Source organism: Elephantulus edwardii, unplaced genomic scaffold, assembly GCF_000299155.1.
Source record: "Elephantulus edwardii isolate Elephantulus edwardi_28Jun2011 unplaced genomic scaffold, EleEdw1.0 scaffold00021, whole genome shotgun sequence".
Taxonomy (NCBI): domain Eukaryota; kingdom Metazoa; phylum Chordata; class Mammalia; order Macroscelidea; family Macroscelididae; genus Elephantulus; species Elephantulus edwardii.
Window position 1 is genome coordinate 26019755 of NW_006399771.1, and position 26468 is coordinate 26046222.

General features: G+C 38.9%; 1 protein-coding gene across 1 annotated transcript in view; it reads right to left on the reverse strand.

The window, feature by feature from the left end:
- Positions 1-26468, reverse strand: part of TRHDE (thyrotropin-releasing hormone degrading enzyme) — a 789161-nt gene that overhangs the window by 383264 nt on the left and 379429 nt on the right. Inside the window, 1 exon segment of the mRNA XM_006882565.1 lies at positions 2693-2847. Within this exon segment, the coding sequence (XP_006882627.1) occupies positions 2693-2847 (155 nt within the window).

Sequence of the window (26468 nt, forward strand, 5' to 3'; positions counted from 1 at the left end):
GTGCGGTTGGCGCAGGATAGAGCAGGGTTTAGGGCTGTTATGAATAGGGTCGCTATGAGTCGGAAACGACTCGACGGCACATAACAACAACAACAACAACAACTGCTGTAGAAATTAGAATCAATCTCCTCCCATACAATTTCTTGGAGACCCAATGGAAGATCATCTACGGGTTGGTTCCAACTTGACAACAATGGTTAGAAACTCAGATAATGATCCTTTTCACACAGCTAACTTATTATTGGAGATAAGGCAAGTGAATTAGACAAAAACAAATTTAAAACAAATGAGTATTTTCATTTCAGACCATACTAAAGTATGCTAGAGTATGGTTAATGTGAGGGTCACATTAGATTGTAAACCTAAACAAATGTTCTTTACATATGTGACATATCAGACTTTTTAATGATGAGAAGGAGACAACCCTCAGAAAGCCTTGGACAAGAGGGTTCCAGGAAGATGCAGCTGAAAGTATGCAAGCCTTCAGGTTTAAACAGACTGTTTAAGAGATGGAAAGGCTAATGTGAGAGTGGTGGAGCAGGCCAGAATAACCAAAGGGTGAAGCAGTTCACAGAGGCAGACAAAAGCCAGGTCCACAACAGCTTTAAGGACGACAATAACACATTTGTTGACAAGGTTTTTCAGTATCTAAAATAGCTTATCACTTGACCCCAAAATATCTGTAACTAATGACCATAAGATATAGTTGGTGTTGTTTTTGCGTGCCTTTGAGTTGAGCACGACTCATGGTGACTCTATGAACAAAAGGCTTGAAGGCCCTATATGACTATCGACATTAATCAAAGTTCATAGGGTTTCCAGAGGCATTAGGAAGTGGACGTCATTTCTCTTTATTTTTTTATCCAAAATCCTTATTGTTGTTCTTAAGTGCCATCAACTCGAGCATGACTCATAGCGACCCTATGAACAAAAGAACTGAACCCTGCCCTATCCTGTGTCATCTTTGCATTTACCTATGCAGTAGAGCCCACAGCAGCAGTCACCATGTCAATCTACCTGGTTGAGAATCTTCCTCTCTTTCGCTGATCCTCCTTTGTTTTAAGCATCATGTCCCTCTCCAAGGAATAGTCCCTGCCATATTTCACCTTTAAATTAAGTCTATCTAAAGAATTAAGGCAATACTTATTTAGGAGAGAGAGAACTGCAGAAAATAACTTAGCAATAACACTGGAAATTATTATAGATTTTTCTCCTAGTTTCTGGTTTGTTTCTTCACAGTAAAGAGCATAGCACAGCTAAGCTATAACAGGGAAGTAATGGAGAACATGTAGGAAATGAAATCTACTTCAACAAGAAATTATAACATTATTAGTGTGAACTTATTTCCACAGAATTTTGGTTCTAACTTGTCATTTATTAGAAGAATACAATAGAAACGGCTTTTTTCCCCTGCAGAAAATTGGGTTTTACAGTAAATATCAGTTTCCTTGGCACAGAAAGAGATCACCTTCGCAGTGACTCCACATGAAGTCTCAGAGGTAAGCAGGGACACAAGCCCTGCTAAGGTGATGGGTATTAACTGTTCTATCAGAGATTCACTGTGTATGGTTGATAATCAGGTAGATGATACAAGGCCTAGACTGCTCTACCCATCGGTGTTCATTTATAAGTGCACTCCACCTTCACCATTCATTGACAGCATTCCTTACATCACTCGTTTTTTTTTAATTAGTGCTTCAACCTTTTCATTATTTTTAACTGGGATCTAAGTATATGTATTTATTTTTACTGGTTTTGGTGTATTGGTCTATTTTCTTTAAATATAGGCAATATTAACTGCTAATATTCTAGTTTTGTGTGTGTGTGTGTGTGTGTTTTTTAAAAGAAAAGGTTCCAGGTTTATAGCAAATGGAAATCATATTGCAGTCAAATAAAATTTCTGGTGTTTTCTGTTAAAGATATTTTATATCTTTATATATATGTATTGGTAAATTGGTAATCAGGGCATTACTTTTTTACTAGAATGAACATCTGTTTCAGCTTTTTGTGTTCTCTTCAATAAAATCAAGATTCAAATAAGCCCTACAAAATCTCTGTAATGCCTTCCACTCATTGTAAGAAAGTGCATAAAATCAAAATGAAATTAATTTTATCTTAGCTTCACTACAAAAATGACTAATTTACATATGAATTTCTAAACATGCCAAGACAGAAAATATCAATCATTTGAGAACAAAGAACCTATAGCTGAGTTAGTGGAAGACTTCCTAAGTGTCTGTGTGATGGGGAAAAAGGGAATAGCAAATTGATTTCAGCAAAAGCAAATTTTGACACGTACACAAAACTCAGCTGCATCTTTCAGCAATGCAATAAATCAACACTATCACTGCACTTACCATATGTACACACCAATAATCACAGGGAACAAAGCAAGGCTGACAAGGAATAGCTACTGGACAAGGTCCCCAAAGAGCCTTCAGAGTGGCAGAGCCACCTCACTCCTTAACTCAACTGAATAAGTTACATATTTCATCTCATCAGTATGCTTATATTTGAGTTTTGTCATCTAGGGGGAAATTACATATCTATTATAAAGAGATACACAGTGTTTTGTATACAATTAAAACTTAATTGAAAGAATAATATGTTAGCTTCTAATCTGAGTATCAGAAATCATTCTGCATTCTCAGTTGTTTGCACATTATACTTACACCTGATCCTTTTCTCATACCTGGTGACATATCTCATGAACAATGACCATGGTGACATCCAGTAAATAAGAAATAGATGAAACACTGGGATCCAGTAGTATTCTTTGTTCCACAAAAATACTGAGTCCCCAGTTCTCCATAGCAGCATACGGATGCTTAGGCACAGCTAAAAGATCTAGAAACAGAATAAAACAGTTCCAAAGACTTTAATAAGGAGGCCAGGTTCTAAACACATATCCTGTAATAAATCCAGAAATCCTAATTAGGAAGACTAGTTGCTATATCTCGTTAACAGTCACACCCTAAATTAAACTTCCCACCATTTCCTCAATGATAGAAGTATAGGCTCTCACCTTAAATGCTTGTTATATGCATCTCATCAGAGTTCAGAGTCATACAGCACTGCATTTTCAGGGTCAGTACTATAGGTGGCTGAAAGTACTGGCACTGTTACTGGTGAGCCCACTCTAGTTAGCTTCAGAAAGGCAAGGGAGCCAAAATAAAACAGAAATCTACAGAGTCAAAGGCAGTGGGCCTTTATTATTTAACAAAAAATAATTTCAGCTCAGTGCAGAGAGCACTGCTTTCTACCTTTACTTTCACTTCACTATTTTAAAAGTAAACATTCCATAGCAGTTCTCAAATGTAATCACTTTTTTCAATTTGCTCAAATTCTAATTTATTGCTTGGGTTCTATGACAAAACAAATATTACATATAAATAAAATTGGTAGAGAAAAAAACTTTACAGGGGATATTTGGGCAAAACCACAATTTAGTTAATGACAAACTTTGGTTCTGATGCTACATTCAAATTTATATATGGGACATTATAAAAAAATCAATTTCTCAAGATGAGACTGACCTCAACTATTGATTGACCTTAATTATCTCTAAAATTCTCTATAGCCCACAAATTTGTGATGAGATGATGATAGGATTTCTGCTTACTTTAAAAGGTTATTTGTTTTTGTTGGGTGCCATCAAGTTGAGTCCAACTCAAAGCAACCCTATGAACAACAGTTCAGAATCCTGTCCGACCAATCCTGTGCCATTTTCACACTTCTGACCCACTAGAGCCCACTGCGGCTCACTGTGTCAATCCACCTGGTCAAAGGTCTTTCTCTCCTTCGCCGACCCCTTGGTCACATCATGTCCTTGGAGAAGGGAATGTGTCATAGAGGTATTAATAATTTTTGGTTAAGATTATACAAGGTCATACTTTGATGTAGTCTCACAGCTCCAAATACACAGAGATGATAAATAAAACATCATAAGAGAAAAGTTAAAAACAAATCCAAAAAAACACCATCAGGCTCAAAAATAAACCTCTCTGTGGACCGGAAATGGTACAGAAATGCAAAGCCATGATAGCATGTGAAGCCACAGGCTTGCTGGGTCTGGCTACAGGATCAGGCAGTGGTAGCTAAAAACTGGCTCCAACAGGCTCCAGCAGAGCCAAGGAAACCAAAGCCAAGCTGACAGCTTGATGCCAGTGGTGTGGTGGGCTGCTCATATTCATAACAAGAGACTGGAAAGAGCTGTGCCCATTTCTTCCTGGGAAAACTAGAGTGACAGAGGTGAGGATGAACACAGACAGGCTGGCTCAGTGCATGAGCTTTTAGAGACAATGCCATGGTGTTCTTAGCCATTGCCTCCAAAGCCCCATTTCATGAGATAAACTCTAGTTTAACTCCCTAGAACAAGAAAAATTTCTATAAGAAAGTTCACTGCAGTATTCTTCATAAACATTAAAATGAATGCCTTTGAACAGGATAATGGGCAAAGGTACTGGGAAATAGTCACATTCAGGAAGATTATGCAGCAATTGAAATACAGAGCAGGGAAACACTGCATGATTCAAAATCAGGAGAGGAGTACATCACAGATGGATCCTGTCTCCATGTCTTTTCATCTATATGAAGTATAGATCATTCAGGAAGCAGGTGTTTTGTTTTGTTTTTTTTTTAGGAAGCAGGGCTTTAAGAGGAGGAATGTGCCATCAGGATTGGTGATGGATTCATTAACAACCTATGTTATGCAGATGGCACAACCTTGCTTGTTCAAACTAACGAAGACCTGAAACACTTGCTGCAGAAGGTCAAGGACTGTAGTTTTCAGTATGGATTAAAGCTTAACATCAACAAGGCAAAGATTTTCACGACTGGGCCAATTGGAAGCACCATGATAGGAGAAGAGACTGAGGTTCCAGAATCAACACTCTTAACACCAGCAATCAGGAAATCGAAAGACAAATTGCACTGAGTAAATCTTTGTCAGGGACCTCTCCAGAGTGCTGAAAAGCAACAATGACAGTCTAGAAACTAAGGTGCACCTTATTCAGGCCATGGTCTTTGCAATTACTTGTTATGCTTCAGAGAGCTGAACAATGACTAAGGATGACAGAAGAAGAATCGATGCCTTAAAATTGTATTGGAGTACTGAACAAACCATAGACTTCCAAGAAAACAAACTGGTCTGTCTTGGAGAAGGTGAAACCAAGTTTCTCCTTGGAGACTAGGTATTTGAAGCTCTGTCTCACAGACTCTGGGCACGTGGCCAGGAGAGACCAGTCCTTGGAGAAGGACATCGTGCTTGGAAGGGGGGAGGGACAGCAAAGGAGAGGAAGATCCCGAATGAGATGTACTGATACTGTAACTGGGGCACCAGGGTTGGTGTGTTGGCATCAGCGAGACTGGCTCAGGACAGGGCAGGGTTCAGGGCTGCTGTACATAGGGTCGTGATGGGTCGCACGTGACTTGACAGCACATAACAACAAGAACAACAACAACTGGATTCTAGCACTATACAAATCAATATCCACGATTTGAAAAATACATGGAAAAAATATCTGATCTTGTTAATTGTTACTTCAGTTGCAGTTCATGATAGCTGCTAGTACAATAGAACAATACAGTGCCAGACTCAATGTCACCTTTATAACTACTATGTTCAGGTCCACTGTGATCACGAACCACTGAGTAACGTTCAACCTAAGGAGCTTCTCATCTAACACTACATCAAGCAATATTATTTTGTGACGTACATTGCCAGTTTGTCTTAGACTGGCAGCTCCATTTTAACCCGCCATCCTGGGCTATTCTGCCAGTATCTGAAATACCAGGAGCATAGTTTCAGCATCATATAACAAACAAGTTACCTAATTACAACAAACTTTCAGGTTGTAGAAAAGAAATTTAGGAAGTAAAACTGCTACAAAGAAAATTATAACACAGTAAGACAATGATACTTTCTGTCTCCAAAATTATTCAGGATTGGAGAAAGACTCATCAACAACTGATAGTATACAGGTGACATAACTCGGCTTGCTAAAACTGAGGGGGACATGAGGAATTTGCTGTAGAAGGTGGAGGACTGCAGTCTTCAATACAGATTGAAGCTCAACATCAAGAAAACCAAGATTCTCACCACTGGACCTATTTGTACCTTCACAATAGATGGAGAAGAGATATTGTGAACAACTTCAGCTTGCTTGGTTCCACAATTAATTAACACTTGGCACCAGCTGTCAGAAAATCAAAAGACTAATTGCATTGGTAAAGTCTCCTGTCAGGACCTTTCTAGAGTACTGAAAAGCAACGCTGTCAGTCTAGAGACTAATGTGTGTCTAACCCAGGCCATGGTCTTTGCAATTACTTGCTATACATCAGAGAGCTGGACAATAATAAAGGACAAAAGAAGAAGAATTGAGCTGTGGTGTTAGAGAAGAGTGTTGAACATCCCATGAACAAGGAGGACAAACAAGTCTGTCCTGGAGAAGGTGAAACCAAGGTGCTCCCTGGATGCAAGGGTCTCACATACTTTGAGTATGTGCCCAGGAGGAAACAGCACTTATAGAAGGACATCAATTTTGGAAGGGTGGAGGAACAGCACAGGATAGGAAGACCCTGGATGAGATGGATTGACTCAATCAATGGAGAAAGGGGATAGGTCTGTTGGAGCCGATGAGGTTGGCTCAGGATAGGACTGGATTCAGAACTATTGAACATAGGATTGCTATGAGTTACAGGCAACACAAGAGCACATAACAACAAGAAGACAAGGATTGTCTGGTGGGATGGCTATAATGTGGTAAAAACCTATAATGTGATCTTTCTAAGGAAATCACATCTCACTTTAAGTTTTAATCATAGGTTGTTGTTAAGTCCATCTAATCCCCTGCAACTCATAGCAACTCTATGTACAATATCCCTAGACTCTTCTCTGTCCTGTGCCATTTCACTGTCTCCAACACACCCACCCCCATTACCCCAGTCACTGAATCAATCCACCTCATAGAGGGTTTTCCTCTCCTGTGCTGTCCCTCTCCAAGGACTGGTCCCTCCTCACAACATGCCCAAAGTATGTCAGACGAAGCTTCAGAATCCTTGCCTCTAAGGAGCAGCCTGGTTTCACCCTCTCGAGGCTGAACCTGTTTGTTTTCTTAGCAGTTCATGGTATATTCAGTTCTATTCTCCAGCACCACAGCTCAAAGGCATCAATTCTCCTATCATCATTAGTCATTGTCCAGCTCTCTGTTGTATAGCAAGTAATGATAAAGACCATGGCCTGTATCAGGCACACCTTACTCTCCAGAATGACACCATTGCTCTTCAGTACTCTGAAGAGGTCCCTAACAGCAGACTTTCCCATCGTGATGCCTCTTTTAATTTCTTGGCTACTGGTGCCAAGAGTGTTGACTGTGGAGCCAAGTAAACTAAAGCTGTCAACAATCTCAATCTCTTCACCATCCATCCTGATGCTGCCAATTGGCCCACTGGTGAGAATCTCTGTCTTCTTGTTATTGAGCCTCAATGCATACTGAAGGCTGTAGTCCTTGATGCTCTGCAGCAAGCTAAAAGTCTCCTATTTGGAGATCTGTAGAATGGTGCTCTAGGATGAGTAAAAGGCAAGTGTTTGAGCCCTGAGGCAGAAATTAATTTTGACAAACAGGAAGCAGGTATAGTGGCTAAGTATATGTTGTTGTTTTTGTTGTTGTTAAATGTCATCGAGTCATAGGCAATTCATAGCGACCCTATAAATGAAAGACCTGAGTACTTGTATAACTTTCTTTGTTTCTCCAAGTTCATAGGGTTTCCAGAGGTAAGATATTTAGGAAGTGGATGCCACTCCTGCTTCCAAGGTTTTTTTTAAATCAGGGAGCTCCACCAAACACTGTCCACCATGGGTGACCATTATCACATTTGGCACATCACTGTCACAGTGTTCAGTTTCACTGCAACCACGAGGCTAAGTATATAAATAAAAATTTTTTATATATTTTATAATATTGTATTATGGACTTAAACTAGGTAATTCATGAAAAAATCAATGGTGCATACCAAATAAACGTTCTTCTACTTAAGATTTTTAATTTTGAATTTTCCAAATAGGGATATACTACATAACAATGTCTCAACTCTGTCTGCATTCAGCAGATGGCAACATTATTTGCTTTTAGTAACTTCCGGGACTAAGTAGCTCACATTTTGTACCCAGTCTACTACAAAGTAGAGGTAATTTTGTATGTTACAGTCCTCCAAGAACACAGGAGAAACCAGTTTCTCAAGCCTAAGTAAACAGATCAAGATTGCATACTGGAATTTGGATTGACTCAAATGGCTCAATGAGATGATTGTAGACAGCAAGTGTAGAATTTAAAATAAAAAGAATTATGCTTAGAAGATGGACACAGAGAGTAAATCCCTGACCAGTAGCACAAGCAAGTATGGTAAGGGGCTCAAGATGAAAGGTGGTGGCAAAGAAATCAGGTAATGGTACCAAACAGGCAGCTAGTGACACACTGGTATCCAGAGATATGAAGGCACAGAATTCAGCCCTGGATAATGAAGCTATATATCAAGCAGATAAGAATCCTTCAGCAAATACAACTAGCATTCAGATGGAGTGATTGAGGATCAGAGTGATACAGAGGGAGCAGGACTAGGGGATAGCTTCCTGGGCTTAGAGACGCTTTCTAATGGACATATAGGGACTATGTCTACAGACAGTACAGGGGGGAACAATAAAGAACAAAAAATTAGAACTTAGGCTATTCCATGACATATCTAATAGCCATTTAACAAAGCACCAGAGAAACTCTGACTTTTCAAGCAATGCAAAGGTACTTGAGCTGTGCTGTGCATCTATCTTGACATCGAAAGAAATCTCACATGGCAGTTTCACACCTGCATATACCCAGACCAAAACCTGTTCATGAATGTGCATAGGAGCTTTATCTATTAACATCCCCAAACTGGAAACTATATTGTATTATTTAGCAGGTAAGTGGATAAAGGGTAAATGGACTATACAATAATAAACTACTCAGCAATAAACAGAACTCAATTATAAATGTATGCAGCAACAAAGATGAATCTTAAGACTGTTATAAGAAATATATTGTATTATTTGGTTTATATAAAAGTCTAGAAAATGTAAACTAATCTACGGTGACAGAGATCAAAGGGAGAAGGACTTTATAAACAACAGGAAACTTCTGAGTGTCAGATATATGTTCACTGACTTAATTATGAAATGCATTTATACATTGTTGTTGTTGTTGTTGATTGCAATTCAATCAAGCATGACTCACTGAGACTCTGAACAAAAGGCATGAAGCCTTTCTATAACTATTATCATTTTTCAAAGTTCATAGAGTTTCCAGAAGCATGTTGTTTAGGAAGTGGATGTCAATATGCTATATATACAGACATATGTTAACAGTTAACAAGTTATACGCTTCAAATATGTACAGTTTATGTTAATATGCCTCGATAAATCTGTTTAAAAAACTCTACACTAGAAACTAAAATATTCTTTTGTTCTACATAAAAGATATCTTTACAATGAATAAAATTATATTCATTTTTGCAAATTGAATTTGTCATAAGGCTAGTTGCATCCATTAAAATGTGCACTCAAAACTTGTTAATATGCTTTGAAAATGTAATGAAGGAAATGCAGAAGTTTAGAATATAGTTTAATTAGAAATTTAAAGAACACAGTAGCTTAATTTCAAATATTTAATTGCCATAGTTTGAAACACATGGATTGGTTAGAAATGGTCAAAGGTCATTAGTGGTACAGTTGTATGTTCTGTCTCTACTAGACTCTACTTCTTCCAATCTTCAACTGGGCTGGGAGATAGAAGATGCAGGCTGGACAGTTCGTTTTCTATTTACCACATCATACATGCTCGTTTTAGAGTTTGCTCTTAAGATCATGGCACTTTTATGTTAATTTGTTATTCTGTGATGATATGCATATTGCTAATGATTCTGGTAAATATGTTACCAATATTGCAAATACCAGCGGTGCCATTCATGGAGACAGGTTTCAGAAGATCTGCTAAGACTAAAGCACTCAGAAGTAGGATTGGCCATTCACGTCTGAAACAACACACCTTCAAAAACCCTGTTCATTACAGAAGAATATTGTAAGATACAGTACTGAAGATGAGCCTCTCCTGTTAAGAAGACACTCGGATGAAGAGAAGAAATTGCAAACAACCATTTATAATTGGAGCAAAGAAAGTATGAAGTGTGAATCCAGGAAAATTGGAAGTTTCAAAAGTGAAATGGAACACAGAAAGGTCAATGGCACATTGACATTAAGCATTAGTGACAAGAGATTTAACCAGCAAAACAACTCAAAAGTATTAATTCTTCTTCTGTCATCGTTAGTCATTATCTAGCTCTCTGGTGTACAGCAAATACTTGCAAAGACCATGGACTGGATCAGGTGCACCTTAATCTCTAGACTGACCTCGCTGCTTTTCAGTACTTGGGAGAGGTCCCTGATAGCAGATTTATATAATGCAATTTGTCTTTTGATTTCCTGACTGTTGGTGCCAAGAGTTATTCTCCTCAATACTTTGGAGAAGTCCTTAACCACAGATTTTCCCATTGCAATGTGTCTCCTTATTTTCTAACTGCTGCTACCAAGAGTGTTAATTTTGGATCCAAGGAAGATGAAGCTTTTGACAGTTTTAATCTCTCTGTCCATCATGACGCTGCCACTAGTAAGAATCTTTGTTTTCTTGACGTTGAGATGCAACTCATATCAAAGGCTGCATTCCTTGATCTTCTGCAACAAGGACTTCAATTCCTCCTCACTTTCAGTAAGCAAGGTTGGGTTATCTGCATAGCACAGGTTATTGATGAGCTTCCTTCCAATTCTGATGCCATACTCCTCTTCACATCTGGGTTGAAAACAGTAAGTTAGAGCATATGTGTGGGGCAAAGGCTGGGGGAGGCTTAAGCCCTTCCCAGTACTCTGAGAAGATTTAGACTTGTGTGTACATGTAGAAGAAAGAAAGAATGAAAAAAAGAGAGAGATGTTGACCTTTTAAAGCGAGAACAAATAGTTTAATTTCTAAGGCAAGAGCATCAGAACGTCTTTTCAAAGACTTGAAGTTAAAGGGAGCTGACACATATGCTCACCCCTGGTGACCACTTGGATCCCCTGGAGTGGAATTAGGAGGCACGCAGCAATGAAGAGACAGGCTGAGTTTGGATATTCTCCATCAGCATTGTTAACCTAGCATGCACATGGATAAGCACAAAAGGATTTTTGTCTTTGAGAAGCAGGGAATCATTTGTACTCCTATCTTGTTGACTTGGCCCCATGCAGAGGCTAAGACTGAGTCATTCTGGAACAAACTAAGAGTGTGGACTCCTGAGTTTGCAGCTGACCTAGCCTTGGATGGCTTGAGGTGAGCTGACTAAAACCCGAGAAGATGTCCCATGCTGTGATCTAGTGTTAATGGCTGCATCGTGATGATATGCTATTGACTGGACTTTGCTTCTGGATGCAGATGAAAGTTTTAACTAGAACAGAAGATTCTTCAGAGAAAGGACCACGCTTGTTTCCTCAGAGTACTGGTGTGATAGGGAAAAGCAAATGAGAGACTTGTTATCTAAAATGATAGAGATTAAAGCATGAGGAGTGGGGTTACTGATTACATACTTTTATGAATATAGCTATTGTAAGGAGAAAGTTAATCTTTCATATGTGACTGTTATTGGGTAGCAAAACCAGAGACATTTAATGTGCCATGGTTGCTATGCAACTGAAAGCTGAACAATGAATAAAGATGAGAGAAGAACTGATGCCTTTGAGTTTTGTTGTTAGCTAAGAGAAGTAACTATCTTATGGACTGCCAAAAGAACAAACAGATACATGTTGGAAAAGGTACAACCAAAGTGCTCCTTCAAGGCAAAGATGGTGAAGCTTCACCTCACATACTTTGCACATGTTGCCAAGAGGGATTATTCTCTGGAAAGGTACATCAAGCTTGGAAAGATCAGCGAAAGAAAGGAAGACTCTCAAGGAGATGGACTGACACAGTGTTTGCAACAATGGATCCAAGTACATTATAAATGATAAAGATGGTTCATGATAAAACATGCTTCAGATCCTTTGTTCATAGGGTTGTTAAGTGTTGTACTTGACTTAAAAGCAAGCACATAACAACAATTATGTAAACAATTCTTTTAAATATTACATACATATATTACTGCTTCTATTTCTCCAAAGAAACACCCTTTCTACAACTGGTAGATATGATCGCTGTTATTATTGTGGTTGTTATAACATCGAGTCAGAACCACTCGCCTTCCCACTGGGTTTGCAGAGGCAGTTAATTGCATGGGAGTAGAGTGCCCATCTTTTTCCCATGGACTTAAACAAAACTTTTTATTTTCCATACTTTTCCCCTGACTACTCAACCTCAACCCACTATAATTTTCCTTCTATACTTAGCACGATATTGAAACAGCCCTGACTAAATTAGATCAAAGGTTGTCATGGATACTTAGTAACTGTTTTATTTTTTTTTCCTCAATAAAGATTAGTATATTACATAATTGTGTCTGTGATAAGAGAATATACACTGCTTTTCTCCGTGTCTCAGATTAGTCCTTGTTGCTGTTGTCTCAGATGTTTATCATTCTCTAACTTTTGAAAAGCCACAGTCTCTGGGTTTCCATATATATGCACACATATTCCCACTCTGCTACTTGTTTCTTTCAGTGTTCTCACTCACTCAAAATGTCCATCACCGCATACATGCCCACAAGCTGTCTTCGAGATACTGATGAGAATATCTAAGAACCGTGTAGTAATTGCTATTTGATAGTCCCTCAATTAACTATGCCTTCTGGGGTAGACACTCACATGCTTTAATCTAGACTAAAGATTAGCAAAGCCTTCCAGTTTTCACTTTTGTACTCTGGTGAAAGCCAGCATCTATGAGAGAAGCCCCACTACACTGAGAACAGTATGTGAGAAGGAATCTGGGAGCTATACAGAAAGGCCCCAAACATCAAAGACAGAGTTTGCCTAATAGTATATTCACATCAGAATTCAGTCTTCAGTATTACTTGTAGTGTAACTGCTAAAATTTAATCTCCTACTACATAACTTTGTAATATAGAAAGACACTCTAATATACTATATGTTGTTGTTGTTATGTGCCATCGAGTCGCTTGCAACTCATAGTGACCCTATGTACAAAAGCCCTAAACTCTACTCTGTCCTGTGCCAATATCACTGTCTCCGATACACCCATCCTAATTACCCCAGTCACTGAATCAATCCACCTCATAGAGGGCCTTCTTGTCCAGCACTATCCATCCACCTACCAAGCACCTCTCCAAGGACCGGTCCCTCCTTACAACATGTCCAAAGTAGTTAGACGAAGCCTCAGAATCCTTGCTTCCAAGAAGCTGCCTGGTTTAACACTCTCCAGGATGAATCTGTTTGTTTTTCTAGCAGTCCATGGTACCCTCAATACTCTTTTCCAGCACCACAGCTCAAAGGCTTCAATTTTCCTTCTATCCTCCCTAGTAACTAACTGTCCAGTTCTCTGAAGCATAACAAGTGATTACAAAGACCATGGCCTGTATCAAAAACACCTTCGTCTCCAGAGAGACACCATTGCTCTTCAGAACTTTGAAAATGTACCTAACAGCAGACTTTCCCATCGCAATACGTCTTTTAATTTCCAGGCTACTGGTGCCAAGAATGTTGACTGTGAAGTCAAGCAAACTAAAGCTGTAAACAATCTCAACCTCTTTACCATCCATCCTGATGCTGCCAGTTGGACCAGTGGTGAGAATCTTTGTCTTCTAACATTGAGCCTCAATCTATATTGAAGGCTGCAGTCCTTGACCCTCTGCAGCAAGTGCTTCAGGTCCTCCTCAGTTTAAGCAGGCAGGGTTGTGTCATCTGCATAACACAGATTGTTGACAGATCTTCCACCGATACTGTCCCACATTCCTCCTCATAGAGCCTAGCCTCCTGGATAATCTGTTCTGAATACAGGCAAATACGTTTTTTAAGAGATATAAATACAGGTTATATACATGGATTTCACCTGATGGTATGTATAGGAATCAGATCGATTACATGTATGGAAAGAACCAGTAGAGAAGCTTAATATTAGCTGTGAAATCTAGGCCAGGAGCTGATTGTGGAACAGACCACCAACTACTCATATGCAAGTTCAAGCTGAAGCTGAGGAAAATTAAACTGAATCCAAGGGAACCAAAATATGACTTTGAGTCTATGCCACCGGAATTTCAGAACCATCTCAGGAACAGGTTTGAGGCCTTGAACACTAATGAGTGAAGACCAGATGAGTTGTAGGAAGATACCAAGGGTATCACCCAGGAAGAGTGCAAACATTCATTACAAAGACAGAGGAGGAAGAAAAGACCAAAATGGATGTCAGAAGAAACTCTGAATATTGCACTGGGGTACAGAGAAGCCAAAGCACAAGGAAGAAATCAAGACATTAAAGAGCTGAAAAGGAGATTTCAAATGGTAGCTTGGGATGATAAAGTAAATTATTAAAATGAAATGTGCAAGGAGTGGAGACTGATAATCAAAAGAGCTGAACTCACTCAGCATTTCTTAATCTCAAGGAACTGAAGAACAAATTCAAGCCTTGAGTTGCTATAATCAAGGATGCTTTAGGGAGAATATTAAATTATCCAGGAAATATTAAAATAAGATGGAAAGAATATACTGAGTCACTGCATCAAAAGGAACTGGCAGACACAGAAGAATTTAATGAAACAACGTATGAGCAAGATCAACATATGGTGATGAAGGAAGAAGTTCAAGCTGCTTTGAAGGAAATAGCAAAAAATAAGGTCCCATGAAGAAATGGTATACAAATTGAAGTATTTCAGATAACAGATGCTGACTTCGACATGCTCACCAAGTTGTGCCAAGAAATCTGGAGAACAGCCACTTGGCCAACTGACTGGAAGAGATCTATATTTGTGCCCATTCCAAAGAAGGGTGACCAAACAGAGTTTGGAAACTACAGAAAAATATCATTCATTTCACATGCAAGCAAGATTCTACTGAAGATTATCCAAAAATGACTGGAACAGCACATCAGCAGAGAACGGCCAGACCCGGCTGAATTTAGAAAGTGTCGTGGTACTAGGGATATTGTAGCTGCTGTTAGATGGATCTTAGCTGTAAGCAGGGAATACCAGAGGAATGGATATCCATGTTTCATTGACTATGCAAAGTTATTTGACTGTGTGGACCATAACAAACTGTGCTGACTCTGTGTAGAATGGGAATCTCACAACCCTTCATCGTGCTAATGTGAAACCTATACTTGAACCAAGAGGCAATTGTCAGAACAGCCCAAGGAAACATTGTATGTTTCAAAATTGGGAAGGGTGTATGCCAGGGAAGTGTCCTGTCTCTGCACTGTACTTTGTTGTTGTTGTTGTTATTGTTAAGTGCTGTCGAGTTGCAGGTGACTCATAGCGACCCTATGAAGGAGAGTCCTCGACTCTTGGGAGCCTTTCATCCTCTCTCCAGGTTCATAGGATTTCTGGAGGCAAGCTATTATGGAAGTGGATGTCACTCCTCCTTCCAAATACTATATGTAGTCAAAAGTAATAATAAAGACGGGTGCACTATACCCAGGCTTTCTTCTCAATCACACTTGGATTCTGAGTTCTCGTTGTATTTGTCAGTGTGGTATGAGATTGCATCCATTCTCACATTAGGGCTCATTCTGTCTTTGTTCTACTGTAAAATAATCTGTGATTGTCCAGTTAATTATTCTCTGCTTCTTTAAAAAACCAGCATTCCTTTGACCAGCCAAGATGACAAAAATAGAGGCAGTACTTTTTAGATACATGACCTGGAATGTTTGGACTTGCCCTACTTTCTCTTTTCTTGAGTCCTTACTTCTGAAAGATATTTCTTCACAACCCCATTTCTACCTTACCGTGCCCTGCCCAATCATATTATTTCAATTTAGATTTTGCATCAATTTTTATACCTAAATATCTGTGACTAAAGAACATTAAACACCATGTGTTCAATGTGAATTATATCTTAACATCAAGAAAACAAAAATCCTCATCACTGGAACAACATGCAACATCGCAACGGATGGAGAAAAGATTCAAGTTGTTAGTGGCTTCATTTTACTTGAAACTACGAGCAAAATCCATGGCAGTAGAAGTCCATAAATCAAAAGGTATGTTGCATTGGAAAAGTGTGCTGGCAAGAACCTCCCCAAGGTGATAAAAAACAGGACATCAGTTTAAAAACTAAGATAGACCTGACCCAAGTCTTGATATGTATAATTGCTACTCATGCATGTGTAAGATGGACAATGAATAAAGACGACAGGAATAACTAATGATTTTTTAATTGTGGTGCTGATGAAGGCAGCTAAAGAAAACATGGACTGCCAAACAAATAACAGAGTATGTCTTGAAGAAAGTGCAAGCAGGGTGCTCCCCTGAGCATAAATGGTAAAACTTCATCTGACATACTTGGCATATGATATTAAGAGGGGCCCAAAACAACTATGAGATACCATCTCACCCCAGTAAGAACAGCAAAATTCAACAGAACAGCAAGCAACAAATGCTGGCAAGGTTGTGGAGAGACGGGAACCCTTATTCACTGTTGGTGGAAGTGTAAAATGGTGGTGCACCACTGTGGAAGATGGTATGGCGCTTTCTCAAAAAGTCAGAAATAGAGATACCATTTGACTCAGCAATTCCACTACTGGGAATATACCCTAAAGAGACCATAACTGACATCCAAGCAGATATATGCACACCCATGTTTATCACGGCTTTGTTCACAATAGCAAGGAGTTGGAAACAATCTAAATGCCCCACAACAAATGAATGGATAGAGAAGCTGTGGTATATTCACACAATGGAATACTATGCTGCATTGAAAAACAAGGAGCTCATGCAATATTATTCAAAATGGGTGACCCTGGAGGACATTATGCTGTGTGATATATCTCAGTCACAAAAGGACAAATACTGCATAGTGCCACTGCTGTAAAGCAGGACTGACATTGGGGTTGGGGGGAGACTTAGAAAGAAGGGTTCAATAATGTATACTGCATTGAAACAGATGAGGGATAAAACTGTTTAAAAGGGACATGTGATCAGATATTTTTTTCATGATGGGAGTCCAGAACGAAGGCTGAATAGTGGAGTGCCCCTGGGGGGAGGGATTGTAAAACAATTTAAAAAATTTTCTTTTACTTTTCCAAGAGGGGAGTGTACTAAGGAGGAGGGTTGGAAGGGGAGAAAAGTGCAAAAATGAATGAAAATTCAAAGTCTCTGTCAATTTTCATTGAAATTAATAATAAAAAAAATTTAAAATAAAGAGGGGCCAATACTTGGAAAAAGACAGCATGCTGGGAAACATATAGCATTAACAAAAGAGAGGAAGGCCTTCAGCATGACAGATTGTCAGTGTCAATTACTGACTCTAACCATGGGTCTAAGCATATCAGAGATCATAAGGATGGCATTGAATAGGGTAAGTTTCCAATATGATATTCGTAAGGTTCACTATGAGTTGTAGTCAATTCAACATTCCTGCTCACAAAATCCTAACAGGCCAGCCTTCAGTCTTAAAATGAAAGAGAAGGGGGAAAAAACACAAATCTTATCAATCCTAAGGTTTAATGTCATTGAAGGAAGTATTCCCTTCAACTATCAAAAAAGTATCACTTCAGCAACCAGTTCCTCCATGCCCCTGGTATGAACATTTCTGCTCAGAAGATCTAGATTGCCACTAATGCCACAAGATATGGTCTTAGAAAGGAAAAAAATTCCATATTTTTTTTCATGGTGGCAACTGATCTTTCCAATATTCCCTGTGCATTTAGTGCCATGCATCCATCCTTCCATTCAGTCAATTAAATTTCCTGAATCCTTACTGTTTTCTAGGCCCTAGGGATTAAAAAAAATTAAAGAAATTAGCAAGGATGCAATATACAACAGACTGAAATTCTCCCTTCTCCTAGATCTTGCACCCTGAACCTAGAAGTCTAGCCTCTTGGGCAATGGGGTTTGGTGTGTCAGAATAAGTGAGACTGGGAAGAGACAGGGAAGGGTTCAGAGCTGCCATGGTTGCTATGGCTCACAGGTGACTTGATGATGCATAACAACAACAACAAAATTATAAGTTGTATAATGTTTGGTTTTTTTGTGTTGGGTTTTTTTTTTTTACTTTTTTTTTTTTTAAATTTAAGACTCTCGTTTAGAGTCAACAGGACCTTGTGGAGGGGATATGTATTTAAAAGTTTATTGGGCCCAAGGTACAGCCGTAATATCAAGTATTATTTATATCCTGGAGGAACATTCCTCTAAGTGGTACAGCACTGGTCTGTCAATTTGCTGTACAGAGTTAACACAGAGTTGTTATGATGCTGAATCCTGTTTCACTGTTGTGTCACATGCCATAATGGTTACCCATGTTGGACAGCATTGGGTGGAGCTCCCAGTTTAAGATAAGTTTGAAAGCAGAAATGTCATCCACTTCTTAAACCACATGCCTCTGGAAACTCTATGAACTTAGAGAAATGACAACAGTTATAGAACAAGGTTCAGGTCTATTGTTCATAGGGTCACTATAAGTCGTGCTCAACTCGATGGCAATCAACAACAACAACAAAAATATACAAGAGATAGATTTCTGTTGAAGTCATTCACTTGTGGCATTTGTCTTATAGCAGCAATGGATAACTGAGACAGTCGCTAAATGTCTATTGCAGCACTCACATTCACAAGCTTAGCTTTCCTAGACTCAAACCCCTAGCATTCTCTTAAATTAGCAGTAAGACATAATATGCAGTTGTTTTTTTTTTTTTGGATCCTCCTGTCACATACTCAAAAGATGTTTTGCTTTTGTGTGTTCATTTATTTTTCATTTCTGCAATTATGTTTCCTCGACACTTACTGATTACTGTCAATTACAAAGGAAGAACACTTTCCATGCATTACTGAGTTCCCCTTTCCTTGCAAAATATTATCTATGCCACAGGACTAATCCCATTTGCACAGCGATCGTTTGTCATTTTCTCACCCCTTTAAGAATTATCTCAACTTTAATTTCCATCATCATATTGTTTCTCTTTCTTCTAGCATTTTCATAACTTTCATGGGCTTTTCTTTGATGGAATGATTAGGCACAAACATATGAAATTACTCCTGTCCTTACCAGGTGGTAACAAGCAGTTAACTAATGTTGTTATGGAACAAAGACTGGCCATGATGTAAGAGTTTGCAGTCTGAACATAAAGGTGTCTTTATATTATGGTTTCATTTCTAATTTTCATTTATCCCATAAATGTTTATTTACTACCTAATGCAGGGGGTCTGATGACTTAGTGGGTAAGGAATTGCACTGCCCATCTCCTGCACCCCAGGATGGGCATTCTGCATTAATTTACAGCCTCTGACAACCCACTGGTGGGTCAGCTATGAGTCGGTTTGGACTCAACAGCACTAAATGGAGTTTCAGTACCTAATGTAAATTAGACTAATGTGATTACTGGGAAAACACACCTTAAAACAGTGAAGACATAATCCTTAGAGACCCTGTTGGCATTAAAGAATATGCAGGATACAGATTAAATTTCAAAGCAGATGAAGACAATCCCAGTAGAATATATAATCTAAAATGAGTACAAGCTATAATGCATGTCACATAAAACAGAGATTAATAACATGGGCTTTGAAGCCAGGCAACCTAAATTCAAAGCTCAATTCTGTAACTTTCTAGACCTGTGACCTGGAACATGTCACTTATCCTCTCTGTTCCTCACTGTCCTCACCTGCATAATGGAGATGACGTTAATAGCAAGTATTTCACAGGGTAACTGCAAGGACTATTGGTAGAACACAATTTTGTATATTGTGAGAGCACAGACACTGACTGCTTTCTGTGCAAGACGATCTTTTTAAAGCATGATTATACAGCAAATATAAAGGCTGTACCTGGAGTCAAGGGCAGCATGATTACAACTGTATTAAAAAGAACTCAATTCCCTAGATTCTGAGTTCCTCATCTGTAGTGGAATCCATGTTTTGTTCAGGTTTAGCCAGCCCTTTTAATGTCAACCTTGGGAATTAGAGCATAGAAAACAAGCACTAAAAAAGGAGTGAAGGGGGCAGTGGAACAGAGAAAAAGAGGCTTTGGTTACTGTTATTATCATGGCAATTAAGTCATCAAGTCTTTTGCCTTTAATCTAGGAGTGTTGCAGTCATCTTCTAGTGTCAATGAAAATATTTCACTCTCACTTGTTAAGTTTGCAAGCAACCCACTGTTGTAGAGTTGATTTTGACTCATAACAGTAACTATAACTTGGTCTTGTTCAGTTACATCAAGTCAAATCCACATCACAGTGATTTTATATAGAAAAGATTGAAATACCACCCAACACTGGACTGAAGACTAATGATACAGGCACTGTGTCAATGCATCTTGGACCTTCCACTTTTGCAAATATTGCATCTTTTAACAACATGTCCAAAATGCACAACCCAAAGTTTTAACAACTTTGCCATGAAGGAACACTCGAGCCCCAGTGCTTCCAAGACAGATTTGTTTGTTCTTTGGTAGTCTACAGGATATTTAATACCATTCACTAACAATACAGTTCAAATACATTCATTTTTCATGCTTTCATATTCATTTCCAAATGTCACATGCATATGAAGCAATGTAAAATCCTATGACTTGTATTACATGAACCTTACCTTGTAAACTGATATTTCTCATCCTTAACACTTTAAAGATACCCTTGAAACCATATTATCTTAATACAACCTGTCTTTTGATTTCTTTTTTATTATTATTTAAATCAATTTTTTACTTTATACTGTTTACTTACAAAGTTCCTACACATTGTTTTTACACCAGATCCCATTTCCTTTACCCACTCTTCCCTCCACTCATCAATTTGTGCAATCCTATAATTAATGTCCCCACCCATCCTTACCCATCTGATCCTCCCCTCCCCCACTGTATCCTCTTTTGATTTCTTGATTACACTTTCCTTGAGAGATGCTTTTTTGATCAAAGTACAAGTCTTTCCTTTTTATAAATTTGATATTTTATCCATCTACAATAATATTGCCTAGTGGTGCAATTGTAAAGATTTTAATTTTTCTGGTATTGAAATGTGATTCATATCAAAGGCTATAGTCTTTGATGTTCTTCAGTAAGGGCTTCAGGACCTCTTCACTTCCTACAAGCAAAGTTGTGTCATCTGCATAATGTAGGATGTGGATGAGTCTTCCTCCAAACCTGATGCCACTCTTGACAGAAAAATCAAGATAAGTTCCCAGAAAAAAAAATCACTTTTGTGACCACTGAACAAATAAGAGTTGAAAACTATATGCATTACCACCCAAAGCATTAGGATGTGTAGAGAAGACAGGGTGCACAGGGTATTTTCAAAGAACAAACAGTGCATCAATGTGGCTGACACATGTAGTAACAAGTTTATTGTGCACATGTTATATCTGAGATGCTACTGAAGCTTCCAATTAGAGACATCTGCTGGCATGATACATTACATGTTTGGCTGCTACCCAAAAGGCTGGCAGTTAGTGGCTCAGTGAGGGGAAAATGAGCAGTCTCCTCCTGGAAAGACTTACAGTCTCAGAAGCCTGATGAAAGGTCGCCATAAACTGGAATCAACTGGATGGCACTGGGATTGGGGGATTTTTGTGGGGTTATTTTTGGAGTAAGAGGCTGACTGTAGAGGTCTGATGCATAAAGCAGATCTCATATCAAACTTACGGACAGTAAGAGACTATGAACATACTGAGTAGAAGAGAATTAATACAGATATCTAAGGAGCACAGGGATTTAACAGATGGACAAAGGAATGCAAAGCAAAGGGGGGAGAAACCTCAAAGTGATACTGAGAAAGTGCTTCATAAGAGAGGGAAAGAACACCAGAAACCTATGGTATCATATCAGCCATGCAGTGAGTTGTCCAGAAAAGATATTAAGCAACAGTTGTCTGGACATTTCAAGTAAATTACTAAAACAAAGGGAGCTCTCGTGGCAAGTGGTAAGAAGTTGTGCTGCAATTCCAAAGGTCTATGGTTCAAATCTACTAGCTACTCCGTAGGAGAAGGGTGGGCAGTTTTCTCCTGTGTGACTTGTTGTTGTTATGTGCCGTTGAGTCACTTGAGACTCATAGCGACCCTATGTACAACAGTCCTAAACCGTGCTCTATCCTGTGCCAATCGCACTGCCTCTGACACTCCCATTTCGATTACCCCAGTTACTGAATCAATCCATCTCATAGAGGGCCTTCCCCTCCTGTGCCATCCCTCCACCCTCCCAAGCATGACGTCCTTCTCCAAGGACCGGTCTCTCCTCACAACATGTCCAAAGTATGTTAGATGGAGCCTCAGAATCCTTGCCTCCAAGGAGCCACCGGTTTAACCCTTTCCAAGATGAATCTATTTGTTTTCCTAGCAGTCCATGGTACTCCCAATACCTACTGCCTCTTAAAAACATGTTGAAGTGTCAGCTATATGTCAGTTCTGACTCAATGATGCACAAGAACAACAAAGTACTATTATGAATGTTTTCAAGGATACTAACTTGATTTCCAATCTCATTCTCTGTAAATTTTTAAAATTAAATCTAAAAGCCTTTATACAAATAATACAAAGTCTAATCACATGCCCTTCAATATGGATTGAAACTCAACATCAAGAAAACAGACTCTCACCACTATGCCAACTGGCAGCATCATGATAGATGGTGAAGAGACTAGGATTGTTAACAGCTTTAGTTTGCTTGTGTCAACAATCAATATTCTTGGTACCAGCAACTAGGAAATCAAAAGCTGAGTTGCATTGGGAGAGTCTGCTGTCAGAGACATCTCCAGAGTACTGAAGCGAAATGATCTTCGCAATTAATTGCTATGCATCAGAAACCTGAACAATGACTAAGGATGACAGAAGGAGAATTGATCCCTTTGAGCTGTGGTGCTGGACAAGAATATTGAATCTATCACGGACTGCTGGGAAAACAAACAGGTTCATTCTGGAGAGGGTGAAATGAGGCTGCTTCTTGGGGCAAGGATTCTGAAGCTTCGTCTGACATACTCTGGACATGTTGCAAGGAGGGACCAGTCCTTGGAGAGGGATGTTATGTTTGAGAGGGTGGAGGGACATCGCAGAAGAAGACCCTCAATGAGGTGGATTGATTCAGTGCCTAGGGTAGTGGGTGAAGGTGTGTTGCAGACAGTGAGGTTGGCACAGGACAGAGTAGGGTCCAGAGCTGTGGTACAGGGTTGCTACGAGTCACAGGTGACTTGAAGACACATAGCAACAACAAAAACAATCACGTGTATTAATGCTGTCACCCAAAGGAACAAAAAAAAATACTTCCTTGTTATGCACTATCTACTTTCATTCAGTTTGTTCTGGCTCATAGCAACCCTCCATCAGCTTTCTGAGGCTGTAAATCTTTATGGGAGGAGACTGCATACCTATCTTCCTTGGAACAGTTGGTGAATGGGAACTACTGACCTCTGGATTAGCTGTCAAATTACCATGCAATCTGCCACCAAAGTTCCTTAATCCTTTGCTGTTATTGCTGTTAGGTGTCACTGAGTCAAGTATGACTCACAGTGGCCCTACCAACTACAGATCAGAAAACTGTGTTATTCTTTGCCTTCTTTACCATCTCTGACACACTTGAAGTCAATGATGCAGTCATTGTGTCAGTTTAGCTCACTGAGGATCTTTCTCATTCACTGACCCTCTAACTTTCTAAGTTTGATGTACTTTTCCAAGGACTAACCTTTCCTAGAAATATGGTTAATGTATGTGAGACAAAGCTTCCCATTACCATCCTGGCTTCCAAGCAGCATTCTCACTGCAGATTTTCAAATACATATTTGTTCTTTTGGCAGTCCATGGGATATTCAATACTTCCCTCCTGTACCACAACTAAAAGCCCATTCTTCTGCTGTTAACCTTATTCAACAATTTCCCAATTCAATCCTTTCTTAGATGCACTCATTAGTCAACTCAACGTTGGCTGCTAGACTAGGTCCATCCCACATCCCACATGGAGTTTAAAAGTCTTCCATGTTTTAAATACAGGAAGTACCTGGGAATCATTTCAGAGATTCTAGTTAGTTTTCTGACACTTTTAAACTGACAGATACACACTTCCAGAAGAGCATAAGAAAACAGTACTACTTACAGATCAGCATTCTTAACTCTTTAAAATTGGAGCTGTCAGTAAAATGTAATTCTAAAACCATATATGCACGATAGACAGCCTGAGTACAAAGTTGTTACAATTAAAACAATCTATTTATATAAATTTGGAGAGTAGAAATGAACATTCATTGTGCCTTAAGGCCAGCTCCTCATAGCAGAAAATGTGCGAGTAGTGTACACACTACTTAATAAAAAAAATAAAATAAAATAAAATAAATGCAAATCTGTAATTCAAAGGAACCAATGCTAGATTCTTAGCCTAAAACTGTCAAGCATTAATTTAAAGCAAAATCAAATATTTGTTGAAGTCCCTGGGAAAAAAGGGAAATCACTGACACCCAGTAGTTGTTGATTTTTTCATCACTTTATATTGCACTACAAAATATTGCCTAATATTAACTGGAATCTAGACAAGGAAGGGATTTTCAGAGAGCTAGTAGTGTAAGTGAAGATACTGAAATCCACTGCAAATGAGAAGTTCCTAGGGAAATCTCTGAGAATGGGGTAATGAAGGCAGAAAGAAAAGGAAAGAAAATAGAGTAAAAAAAATAGTAAAATTATAGAAGAGAAAATCTGGTAACAGTGTGCTACTTTACTGAATTCTGACACTAACACAATGCTAATTTTCCTGTACGACATCTGGAAAGAATCTTATCAATGAGTCCTTGACATGCTTATTACTAAAACACTCTTATCTTTTTATAATTCCAGCCTAGAGACTTACCATTTGAAATAGCATCAGTTCACTCAATACAGTGAAGAAAAATGAACGTTTTGTCCCATTTAGTATGAACTATGTACCAGTTGGGAGGTATTGATCAAAATATGAACAATGTCCTTCATTGCTGAAAGTATCTCATACTTTGTTATAAATATCTTCTTGAGAATACCAAGAAACTGCCTTTTCTAAATTTTTTCACAGAAGAGTTTCTAAGAGCTAGTTTTCAGTATTTTTTTCTCTCAAAACCCATTACTAGTGTTCCAAATATTCCCTTGTTCAATTTACATTAGATCAAGAAATGAAATACAGAAAGAACTAATAATGAGCCAGAGATTGAACTGAACCTTTTACCTCTCCAGCCTCCAGTATCTAATGTTCATCACTAAGTTATACTTCTAACATGTATTTTATAGGAAGAAAATATTTTATATGCCTAATGGGAAAATACAGAGAAGAGGGAATTTTTTTTTAACCTATGGTAAAAGCATTGCTCCTAATGTAAACACTAAGGGAATTGACAGGATGGAAAATTGCCAGGAGCCTTTTCCCTAACACCACAGTTAATAGAGCATGAGGATCCTACTGGTGGAAACCACATGTAAGTCATAGGTGTGTACTTGTGGCTGGGAGACTACCAGGAAAAATAGTAACAGCACTCTCAATGTTTCTGCTTCTTCTTGTCCACGCATGCACAATGAAACACTTTACTTACCTACATGCTATTTGTTTGAATAGTTATTAAAATGAAAACCAGCATTCTAATTTACGAAGCACAGTATAGTGGCCAGAAGCTGTGCTGCAATCTGAAAAGCATGTGATTTGAATCCACCAGACCCTCCGTGGGAGAAGGATGGGCAATCTCCTCCCATGTCATTAACTGTCTCTGAAAACCCACCAGAGCATCAGCTATGGGTCGATTCCAACTCGATGGTATGCAATCACAAGAAAAGCATTCTTGTATAATCACCATGTGGAGTGCTACACTAAAGGCGTAGGTCTGAGAGCACTACAGCATTGCTTATGTTTTATAACTGTGGTTTTATGGCATCAAGCCTACTAGGATTCATACTAATTCTATGAGCAGCAATGAAACCTTGCCAATGTCTTGTGCCATCCTCAAAATCTCTGCCTGTAGATCCAGCCATCTTGCTCAGGATATTTCTCACTTTTACTGACTGTTGCTTTTTTCAAGCACTTTCTCTTTTTCCAAGAACTGGTATCTCCTGATAAAATGCCCAAAGTATGCGAGACAAAGTCAGCTATTCTTGCCTGAGGAGCACACAGGTTACATTTCCTCCTGGAGAGATGCATTTAAGTACAGCAGTTGAGATATTCAAACCCTGGACAGGAGACAGCACATTTACAGCCTGGGCAAGGGATATGCCAGCATGTATGGCATGTTTTACCTCAAGGAGCTTGTCTGTGTCCAACTATCTGAGTCCCATTACTATTGATGTATATAGACAATCTCTGGGCTCCAAGTTGATAGGAGATGCACTGCCAATCC